Here is a 12,433-nt window from a genome sequence, read left to right on the forward strand (position 1 = left end):
AAAATCTCAACTCACCAAAGACTACTTTTGCGACCCAAATAGTTGCACCATTTTTTGTAGTTTTTGAAAAGTTTCTTCATAACTTCTGTAAGTGCAGTGTCATCCAACTGAACATGAATGAGGTATATGTTATGAATAACTAAGTGTTTTTTTACAAAATAAAATATTATGAGCCAGCCCTATTTGTGAGCAGAATACCCTGGGCTGCTGATCAGGCTGAAATCGCCGAATATGCACATTTGCCAGCAACAGTATTAAGTGCTCCCTCTGATTTGCCACATTATCCTTCTGCAGATCAATAGTTAAAGAAACAGATCCCCATCAAGACTCAAATGAAAAGAAGTGATCGAAAGCAACAAGAAAGTCACCTGAAATCCAAACATAGCCTGAAGCCAGTGTAGAATGTCTTCATCTACTTTCTTCTTGTGGCCCTTGGGCCATGGCAACCCTCTGGTGTTTCGAAGTGCAGAAACAGAAGCTTGAATCTGTAAATTAAACAACCAAGGTATAAAAAAGGTACTTTAAAGATATAATTGAAAAAGGTCAAGAACACTACTCTAGATATTCAAAAACTAACCTCAGGATATTTCATGATTGCTTGATTTGAGCTGTCAGGATCAAGAGGAAGTATGTTATAAGGTACATATATCGCAGTCTTTTCCTCAACCTTACTGTGAGCTTCCAAAATCTACATGCATATGTATGTCTAATTATTATTTTTTTATTTAAAAATATATATATATATATATATATATAAACAAAACAAACAAAAAACTAGATACATCAATACTCAATATGAAAGAAGACTACAAGAAGCACATCAAAATTCTAAATAGAAGTGGGTTAGTCTTAGCCTAGACAAAACTGATACAAGAAGTTCCCTCGAGGGACTGATATTATTCAAATATCACCAATCAAAAAACTATCAGTTTCACCTCATCAGCCACTTCAAGAGATTCTGTCAGATTAACAGCCTTCAAAACCTCAAATAGAACAGCAGCAGTTTGATATGCTTTTGTAAGCCGAGCACTGCATTAGACAAAAAAACAAAACAAAAAAAAACAACAATTTCCTATCAAATAAAGCATGAGGCAATAAGGTCACATCTCCAAGCAGACAATCAGAGGGTGCCCATTGATAATTTACCGATCCGCTTTATCAGCAGCATTCTGCAAAGCCTGGATGTATTTTTTGTAGTAATGCTGATAAAAACTCTGCATTTCACGAGCATCACTTTTTGTCCTTCCTGCTAATGTCGTTTCATTTTCCTGAAAGAAGAATGGTTCGATCATTATTTTTATTGGTGAAACTTTAAGGCCTCATTTGGGAAGGTAAGTTTTTAGCAAAAAAGCCACCACAAATTGTCAAGCCAATCTCTCTACTTTTTTGCATGTCTTTTTGTAAAAAGCCAAAAAAATTCTAAAAAAGCCAATTCCCAAACACCCCCTAAATGGAGATCGTACAGAACAAAGGGGAAAGTGTGTGGTAATACAGCAGATACATGTACTGAACAACGGGAAAGTGTGCGGTAATACAGCAGATACACGTTAGTGTTTCAAGACAATTTATTTTTTTGGCTCACAGAACAGAATAATTAACCATTTAATATATTTATATGTGAGACTGTCACTTAACACACCCCCAATAGTGCATGCGACGGTGTTTCAGTTCATGCATTCCATGTGTTAGACTTCTCTCTCTCTCTCTCTCTCTCTCTCTCTCTCTCACACACACACACACACACACACACGAGCTTGAACCCTCAGCCTGGGTTGCTAAATTACATTCAAATTCAAAATAGAAGGGTTGATGACACCACATCAACTTTGAGCTAAATATACAGTTCACACTACCTTTAATGGCACTTAATACTTGAATATGTCACTAAAAGGAAGAGACACTTGTAATTGCAGAAGGGACAAAACTTGCCACATATAATACCATGTAAGCCCGTGAGCCTCACTGAACCAAGGAATATAATTGTACAAACTTGGCTTGTTTCTTTGTCAATCAGAAAATTTACGATTGTGATCGCCTTTTTCATAGCGAGCGAGGTTGAGCAAGCTATTAAACAAACCAAAGCCTAGCTACTTGCAACTGGGCTCAGTTCGTTTAACAGCTGTATAGTCCTTTTCGGTCGTACCAAAGAAAATAGAACATACCAGCATTTAAATGATGACAAATTTTATATCATCATACCACTGACATAAATATACAGAGATATATCAGTGAAGAGATGAAGAAACAAACAGAAAGAAAACAAATTCTTCATCAATAACAAATCATTTAGACACAACCAAAAAACATGTCACTGTCCAGCCACATAGGACAAATTCCAACACACCCTCCTGGACCAAGACATAAAGTAGCCAGACAAATGACACACCAGTCACAGGCCCAACCAAGCACTAGTCCCAAATTGAAAAGCCCAGCTCACACTTCTCCTTAAAACCCTAGTATTAAGGAGAGGGAAACTGGAGCCTTATAACCAGCACAGATGGGGCAACTCTAAGCTATGTGAGACACATTCCAACAATGTCCAGAATGATAGCTGTAAAAAATATGTGAAAGTAAACTTAGCTCTCTAGTATAATAAGCCAGGAACAAAATTTTCTTTTGTTTCCATCAAAACAGCTAAAAAGCTTCCGTTTCCTAAGGAACCGAAATGAAAAAGTAGTAGAATAATGAAATTCTAGCGTTTCCACCTAGAGACAGCAGAACATCGAGACAGCATCCAGTCCCAACAAAACATAGGAAGAAGTACGTTGTGTGAACACGAATTTGGAATCCCTCAAACGGTTTATACTTTTTGAGAAAAAAGATAAAAGGCTTTATGTTACTATATTAAAAAGAACTATTATTAGTAGTATACACACACTATTATTATTACTATCTCTGTAAATTCTTAGACATTATTTTCATGTATCTTATGTACTTAATTTGTGGTTCGCGTCAACGTTTATTTTTTGATTTTACATTTGTTCCTTTATATGAATCAATGAATAAATTTATAAATCTTAATATGCTTAATTAAGAATTTTTTTTTTTTTAATATGCTTTAGTTTGTGAATCTAAGCATGTCATATATTTTCCTTTTTCTTTGTTTTTTGGTCTCTTCCAAAATATTACCAAAACATTTTCAAATCCATATTTTTGCTCTCTGAAACAAAACACGAAAAGAAAATTTTAATCATTGACAATAAGCAAATGCATATCACATTCTCAAACATTAGATTGTGGAGAAAAAAGAATTATGTGATGAGCACATCAGTTCTAGTAAGTGAAAACATGACATACCCTTTCTAGGCGTTGAAGAAGGGCAGTTTTGAATTGGCGAACTCCACGTCCACTTGATGTTGGATCTAGTCTGTGAGCTTTCTCAAACGCATAGAACCGACCTGATCCGAGCAAAGGCATCAATATGCATCAGGCTTAGAATGAATCAAAGTTCAAAAATACCATTGCATTTTTGTGAGAACAAAAATATAGCATAAATAAGATTATTAACACAAATTATTATATTGGGTTATAATTGGCATGCAGGGGAGCGAAGAAGGTAGTCAAGCTCAGCAACAACAAAGACAAAAGCCATTTATCTCATACCAAAACACATAAACCAGCAAAGGATGCATGAGTTAAAAGGAATATACACAAAGAAAGAGGAGATATTCTTAACCATTGCCATCATTTGAACCCAACGGAGGTTGACTAAAATACTGGACCAAATAACAAACCATGCAAGACGTGGTTTTAATGTGTGTAAGTTTGTTCGGGAAATGGGATGGGAGGGGGTTGTGAAAATGGTGAATAATAAAGAAATAGTGTTAGGATCATCTCCTTGGATGTTTCAATCATCATTCCATTGCCAAACAAAACAATCAACACCAAAGAACAAAAATCCTAGACAAATGTGTTAAAGATAACATCAATAGAAATGTCCTTGTTAAAGTCCTGAATCTTCTCTAAGAAAAACTTCATATACCACACTTACACTTGATCCCAATTTGAGGACTTTCTAATCATGAACCAAACGATGTAGTTGTGAGATTCTTAAGCAACTAATCTATGTTTAATGTCATCGCCCGTTTCTCCATGACTAGTAAAATACTTATCTACATTTGTACGAATGAAAAGATAAAAGAACGAACAAATTGAAGTGAAACCCACATTTTGACACAAGCAACACCAATTTCCACAAAATAACAACATTAAGTGTTGCTATCCCATATTATAGCCACAAATAACTGCATTAAAGTCTAGTATGAGTATGTATTCAGTAACAGTACTATATGCACAGAATTAAAACACAGAAAATCGGCATATTGACATATTGCATGTGTAGTTTAAATTTATCTTAAGTATGGCCCAACACTTTACATATAAGCTCTTAAATTAAAACTAATAATCTAATAGGTTGGAGAACTGAATTGTCCCTGCGTGCGCGCGCACACACTATATGCATAAGCACTTAAAATTTAAAAGTCAGATATGAAGTAGATAAGTGAAATTGGAACTTACAGAGATAAGCCACCCTGGGATTGCTTGGCTCGACTTCGTTAGCGACCCGGAGAATCGGAGCAATCTCCACCAGTGAAGATGGCACCACCTCACTATCCATCATAGTCTCTCCTAAATTACCGGCGGTCTGCGTCCTCAGAATCCGCCTCGGCGGTTGCTGATCAGACCCCCTTCTATTGAAAGACATTTCTTCCTTAAACCCTTCACACAATAACTTAAAGATCCCACTAATTTACCTGTCAAACCATCAAAATTCCAATATAACCATGTAACCAAACACTTGTATTCCACTGAAACCATAAACCCTCTTCCTTTTTTTCAAAACTGAGCAACAGATCAAACAAAAACAGGGAATCTTACAACAGATTACATGTTTTCTTTCCTTTTCTTTTCTTTTCTTTTCTCAGCAATCAAACAGAGTAAATAGAAAATTAACACACACACACACACACACACACACACACACACACACACAAAATAAAATAAAATAGAAGTAAGAAATCAGGAAATCAGAGTAGAGGAGTTACCAGATGAGTATAGATCAGTGAAAAGATTCGGATAACATCAGAATGACTATTACATCGCGCGAGAAATCAATTCCGCTTTCTATTATCAGAGAGAAACTAGAAAGAAGAGTCGTAACAATACAAGAGGCTTAAAGCATCAGTTGCCCGCAGAGAGTGAAAAACTGCAAATACTACAGAGAGAGAGAGAGAGAGAGATAGAGAGATAGAGTAGGGGAGGTGGTGCTTGAGACAGAGCCTACCTAACAGACAGGCATGAAGTAAGCACGCAACGCGGGTACGAGCTGACATATAAAATTCGACAAATATACCAACGCCTCGTTTTGGGAGTAAAATCAAAAAAATTACTATAAGTTATCAAATTACCTTTTTTATTTTTTTACATATTTTTTTGTTAAAAGTCAAAATATTACTAAAATAGTTTATTTCCAAATGAAGCCTAAGTTGATGTTTGAAAAATTGTTATTTTAATAGATTATTTTAATTTTTGATTATTTTAATAAGTTAAATTTTTTGTGTCAAAAAAATAGTTAGATTTTTTATAATTGCATGTGATATTTGTAAAAAAAATAACATGATTATAGATTTAATATGACATTTTATCTTATTAAATATTTTAATTTATTTTATTTTTTTATAAATTTTAACCTAAAAAATCAAAAATAACATTTGTCAAATTGCTTAGTTTTTTTGGCTTAATTCATTTCAGTTATATTTTTATTGAGCCCTGCTAAATACCCCCAGTGGGGGTCGCACCCCCAGTGCGGTGGCGCGCCCCCACTGGCTGACAACCAAAAAAAAAAAATAATTTTTTTCGCCTAATCACGGGCCTCCACCTCACTGAGGTCGACCCCCAGTGGGGTATAAAGCATTTTTGATTTTTATTATAACGGTAATTTTGTAATTTTGTAAATCATCCATATAATTAGGTAATAGAGTAAATACTTCTGCATTTAGAGTATTTCTATCTGTATATCACAAAAAAAATTAATGCACCTTATTTATATGATTTGTGTATAAATTTTTTACTAAAAATTAAATATTCAGATATAAACTTATAAACTATTTAAAATATATATATATAAAGTAATTGTTTAAAAATAATTGTAAATATATATATAAAGTAATGAAAAAAAGTAATTGTTCTTTCGTATAGTTAAACGGAATATATGTTTAAATCTGAATATTTATATTTCATTTAAAAATTTATATTTAAATAAAATAAATGATGTCTATTAAAATTTATTGTGACGTGGTAATAGATTTTTTCAAAAAAAAAAATTAGAATAATATTAGAGATTTTAAAAATTTTATTAAAATTTCTATTAAACATCTCATATGGATGTAGAACCCACACTATGTGAGTCTTATGTGGATCTCATTATATAAAATATTTGATAAAAATTTTAATTAAATTTTTAAAATCTCTAATATTTAAAAAAATAAAAATAAAAATAGAATAGAGGAAAATGAGTAAGCTTGGTCACTACGCGAAGACGTAAACATGAATAAAAAAAGAAGACCTAAACAAGTATGCAAAGTTGAAATGTCAACATAAGCGGTACCATAGAAGGTTGGTGTCCCGCCCGGGTAATAATCACTCTTATTGTTGACTGAAAAATAATAATAATAAGGGTAAATTATAAATAGATCTCTTAAAGTTTGTTTAAAATATATATTATTTTTTATAATTTAAAAAATTATAAATATTTTTTTATTAGAATTTTTTATTTAACAGAATTAATTAAAAAAAATAAAATCTATAATTACTCTCCTATACAATAATAAAATTATTTAAATTATTAATTGAAATATATTTTCAACATAATTAAAAATTATTAATTGATTTAATGATTTGTTAACAAGGGATGGATTATGTCCTTATTATTATGGTAAATTACAACTCATTCAAAGATCATTTATTTAAATAAGTACACTTATTTGGGTTACATCATATCTTTATTTTTTATTTTTTTATACATCTGTTCATAAAAAATAAAAAATATACTTATTTAAATTATCTCAAATAATCCTTTAATACCTATAATTAGAATCTTTACTTTACTGGTTGCGTAGCACTATTATTTTATTTGTTTGTCAGATTTTGCCTTCAACTTGGGAAATTTGATACTCTTTGATATTAGTGTTTATTTTTTCTCCATCTAACTATTATTAGATTAGTGATTAATAATATAATTATTCTCCTATCGACCCATACATAAAAAAATATATATGTTGTGATATTTTATTAACCAATAATAACATCTAATTAATGTTATAATCCAGAATTATTTAATTATTTTTTTATCTCTCATCTATAATAAAAAAAATGTAAAAAAATTACATGTGGGTGAAGATACATGAATCATATTCCATTTTTCCATTCGATTCAAATGTAAATATGTATGCAAGTTTACAAACAATATGACATCATGATTTAAGAATATATATATATATATATATAATTTGAAGAACTACAAATTAACTCCAATTCTTTTAAACCAAAAAATAATTTGGGAAAAGTTATTATGTACATCCTAGTTGCATAGGATATAACTTTCATAATTTTTTCACAAATTTTTTTAACATAAATTATAAAATGTCATACCTTTTTTTTTTTTTTTTTTAATATGTAGGGTATTCTAGGTCAGATTGTATGCACTAGACTAAATTCTTACAATTCAAACAAGACTAAGGCCTAGTTTGGCATAATAAAAAAAATCAAAAAGTTACTATCATATTTAAGTCACATCATCTCATTTAAATCACATCATCTCTCTACCACATCACTTCAAACCGAACCTATATTTCATGTTTTTTCGTAAAAAGTTAAAAAGTGCATTTATTTAGATCATCCAAAAACAATCCCTAAATTTTGCTAGCTAGAGAAGCGAACTTGAAACCTTGGAGGGACCAAACCTCGAAGTCCCAAGTCCCATCTATGGAGCCAAATTCTTAAAGTTAAAATGTCATAACTTCTCTCTCTACAAAAATCATAAAATATCAAAATTTTCGTCATTCGTAAACTCTTAAAGTTAAAATGTCACAACTTTTCTCACTACAAAAATCGTAAGATATCAAAATTTTCATCATTCGTAACTTTAATATGTACATCATAAATTCACTATTTGTAATTTTAGCAGAAAATGACATAACAAATAGTGGAATAGAGAAGAAAAAAAAAAGGGAATTACAATATAGTGGAATGGAGAAAAAAAAATACAAAAATATGTGAGGTGTTTGATTCTGTGATGGGATATAAGTGAAAAGTTATGGAGGTGCAAATGTAAGTTGCACCTTTCTATGTTTGTGTAAAAAAAATAAAAAAATTGTCGTTGGGATGTAATTGCCCCTACAAATTTACACAAAGTACTCTCTTTTGTTTTTTCAAATTTAAAATATACCATAAAAGCTATATATATAATATTTAGTAATTAAAGTCGTGGGGTGCAAATAACATGATATGTAGGATATTCTAGCCTAGATTGTGCACATCAGATTAAGTTTTTAAAGTTCAAACAAGTTTTTCAAAATAGGTTTATTCTCTGCAAAAAAAATTTATTGGCAAAGAGAGTCAAACTTGAAACCTTGGAGAGGGACCAAACCCCCAAGTTTCAGGCTTCATCCACCACACCAAACTCTTAAGGCCAAGTTTGGGATGTTCCAAAAAAGTCAAAAAGTCAAAAAGTTACTCAAAAAGTTAAAAAGTTAACACTATTCACCAAAAGTCAACAATTACAGCTGCACAACTCCCAATTCAAATTTTTCCCTACAAATCAATTTTTACAATTTTTTATTACACATTTTTCAATAAAAAGTCAAAAAGTTAACCCAAACATCCATATTTTCAACCTCAATTTTTTAGTCCAAAAAGACAAAAAGTGCACTTATTTAGTCTTCCCAAACTTGGCCTAAGTTTAAAATGTCATAACTTTTCTCATCACAAAAATAAAAAATAAAAAAATTTCATGTCATAACTTTAATATGTACATCATAAATTCACTTTTTGTAATTTTACCAAAAAATAACATAACAAATACCATAAATTTTCATAATTTTTACCACAAAAAATAATAATCTTTTTACAAAATGCACTTTTTAATAATGCACACTATAAATTTCTCCCACATGTAAGTAGAACTCTAGCCATGAAACATGGAAACAAAATTTATAAAAAGACAAAACTCACTTTAGTCGTGTAGCTTAAGCCTCCATCATTTTACCTCCTATGTTTTAAACTTCAGTCGTGTAGTTTAAGCCTCAATCATTTTACCTCCTATGTTTCAAAAATATGCAGATGAGGAGGTAAAATAAGATTTTCGATTAAATTATTCGGTTAACTACGTTAATAAAAAAATATAAGAACACCTTTATACCCTTACCATTGTTTTCAACCCAACCACCATCATCAATTTTAATGGATAAAAATATACAGACACTCTTTTGTCCTTTTAAATTAAAAATATACCATAAAAGCTATATATATAATATTCAATTGAAGCAGTGGGGTGCAAATGCCATGATAAAGTGTTAAGAGATAGAGATCCAACCAACAATTAAAATTGCAAATAAATTAATCATAGGAGATCCAGCTAGTGGATCCATGTGGGAACCACATTTGAAATAGTAAAAAAATCAAGGCATTGTTTGGTTTGTTTTTAAGAAAAAAAAAATCAGAATTTTTTTTGAAAAAATAGAAATTAGTTTGTTAAAATTAAATCAAAAAGATATTTTTTTAAAATTTTAAAATTATTTATAGCCTTTCAAAAATAAAATTATGTAAAATTATAAGTATTTTTTTTATTTTTTTATTTCTTTCAACAAATTAATTTATAGATTTTTTTTTTTAAATTCTAAAACAAATTTCTTAAAAGCAACCTCGTTTGGAAACAGACTAATTTAGTAACTTTTTGGCTATTTGGCTAAAATATGAGCTAAAAAAAACTAGTATGTTTGGAATGACTTTTTAACTTTTTACGAAAAGATGTGCAAAAAATAACGAGAAAATGAAATCTTTAACTTTTTGGTATAAATTATTGACTTTTTGATTTTTTTAATAATTTTTTATTTTTAAGTTAAAAGAGACGGTTCCCAAACGAGGCCTAAATATGTATGGCCTAACTTTGTGTGAGACTGTGTGTGTGTGTTGGGAGGCAATGAATCACAAGCCACAGTTGGCACCAGCATGTGCGACTGTGTGGGGGTGTGAACCAATTGATCTGGGGAAAGAGGTTAGGGCCTGCGGAGATCTTGCAAGAGGTGGGGGATGTGGAGAAAGAGAAAGGGCCTGCCGCTGTGGCTGGGGAATGGTGGAATAGGTTTTTTTTATTATTATTATTTTTTTATATTTTTTTACAAATTATACTAACGGTCCTTATAATTTGAGTCATGTATTACTTTGGTTTCTGACTTTTCAATCGTAATACATTTGATTTTAAATTTTTAATCTTGTTTTAAATAAAGACAATTGAAAATACCATTGCTCAATTTCAATGGCAAATTTGTCAATTCGATAAAATATAAACTAATTTAACAAAAATAAATGTCAAAAAAATATTTTTAAATTTTTAAAAATTATTTCTACCTGCTAAAGATAAAATTATGTAAAATTGATAAATTTTTTAGACATTTATTTATTTAAAACCTAACAATCACCTATTACATGATTATCATTCAAACACATAATAAAAATTAATTTGGTAAAAAAATAAATGTCTAAAAGATTTATCAATTTTACGTAATTTTAACTTTGGTGGATAGAAATTATTTTTAAAAATTCAAAAATATATTTTTGACATTTATTTTTATTAAATTAATTTATATTTTATCAAATTTACTACTTTGCCCTTAAAATTGAGTAATGGTATATTCAATTGTCCTTATTTGGAACAATATTCAAAATTCAGAATCAAATGTATCACAATTGAAAAGTTAGGAATCAAAGTGACACGAGTCCCAAACTATACGAACAGTTAGTGAAATTCGCCTTTTTTTTTTTTTTTTTTTTTGGTTAGGCTATTAGGGTTAAGGTTTTTAGAGTTTGAAGGTTGATGATGAAGATGATGGTAAAATGACTTTTTCTATTTTGATTTCATTTTAATTTTAAGACAAAATTACACTCACTCTTAAAATGGGTAAATGTTCTACACCTTTCGTGAATTTAGATAGAAAAAATACCATTTTAGTTTAATTCAAAATTATAAGAAAGTTTTTATCTATATTTAACCAATAAAGACGTAAAGTGTTCTGACCTTAAACTACAAAATAATAAAAATAAATTTTGCTATTTATAAAACAATGGAGACTTTTTTTTTGTTAGTGTGTTCCAAAATGGGGTATGTGTTTCAGTTTGGTTTTGAGAAATTTATTTTAGAATTTTGTTTTAAAAAATTATAAATTAATTTTGTAAAAAAAAATTAAAAATACTTATCATTTTTGTAAAATTTTATAGTTTAGAAAAAAAAAATTATAAATTCAAAAATATAAGTCTCTTTGTTGACCATAAAAACAAGATGCAAGGTCATTTGGCATTCCAATTCCTAAGCAAATAATCACAGTAAGGGGCTATGATTAATCTTGTAATAACCTAAATTTAGGTGTTTAGAGTTGGCTTTTTTTTGGTATTCTTTTCGTCTTTAGTTAATTTTTTTTAAAAAAAATTATTTGGGTATGCTATTTTTCTGAAAATTTATTTATTATTTTTTTAGTGATATATTTTACACAAAATGTTTATTTTTTAGATATACTTAAAAGTAGGATTTATTAAACTTTTTTATTCCTATACTATTGTTAAATTGTCTACTTGTCCATGAAATATTGATTGAATCTACTCAGCCCCTAAAGTATATTTAAATCAAAATTATTTAGTTCCTAAATTATCAATTAAATCTATTAAGTCCTTAAAATATTTAATTCAAACGTATTTAGTCCCTAAAAGAATTATAAAAATAAAATATATATACGCATAAATATTATAAATTAGTAAAATACCTATCTAATTTATATTTTATTATAGAAAAAACTTAAAATTTTATTTTCTCGTTAAAAAAAATGATTTATTATGTTGTGTGTTTAAATTAGTATTAAAGTCTAATTTCTTAGTTTTGCCAATAAAATTATATGAATATTACATATACTGAAGAAGTAAAATTAGATAATTTAAATAATAATAATAGAATAAAATAATATATTAATTAAGTTATAATAAGAATTCAGCAAAAAAAATTTAAAACAATCAATTAAAAATTATAAAAAAAAAAGAACTTTACACTCATTTTTCAAAAACAGAATAAAAGTTAAAGTTTTTTTGAAATAAAATTTTAATTAGATAGGGTCTTTTATTAATTTATAATACTTATGGACTTATATTTTATTTTTGCAATCCTTTTAGG

General features: G+C 29.1%; 1 protein-coding gene across 1 annotated transcript in view; it reads right to left on the reverse strand.

The window, feature by feature from the left end:
* GSL03 (glucan synthase-like 3) overlaps positions 1–5,345 on the reverse strand; it is a 65,262-nt gene extending 59,917 nt beyond the window's left edge. Inside the window, exons 1-9 of the mRNA XM_082869174.1 lie at positions 5,046–5,345; positions 4,519–4,754; positions 3,298–3,398; positions 1,147–1,268; positions 936–1,029; positions 578–688; positions 369–485; positions 199–288; positions 16–107 (exon numbers count right to left, since the gene is read on the reverse strand). Coding sequence (XP_082725300.1) covers positions 16–107; positions 199–288; positions 369–485; positions 578–688; positions 936–1,029; positions 1,147–1,268; positions 3,298–3,398; positions 4,519–4,705 — 914 coding nt within the window. The 5' untranslated portion in view covers positions 4,706–4,754; positions 5,046–5,345. The remainder of the gene's footprint in view (positions 1–15; positions 108–198; positions 289–368; positions 486–577; positions 689–935; positions 1,030–1,146; positions 1,269–3,297; positions 3,399–4,518; positions 4,755–5,045) is intronic.
* Between the last annotated feature and the right edge of the window lie 7,088 nt (positions 5,346–12,433).

This window comes from Camellia sinensis, chromosome 5 (assembly GCF_055761805.1).
Source record: "Camellia sinensis isolate YWXY chromosome 5, ASM5576180v1, whole genome shotgun sequence".
Lineage (NCBI taxonomy): Eukaryota > Viridiplantae > Streptophyta > Magnoliopsida > Ericales > Theaceae > Camellia > Camellia sinensis.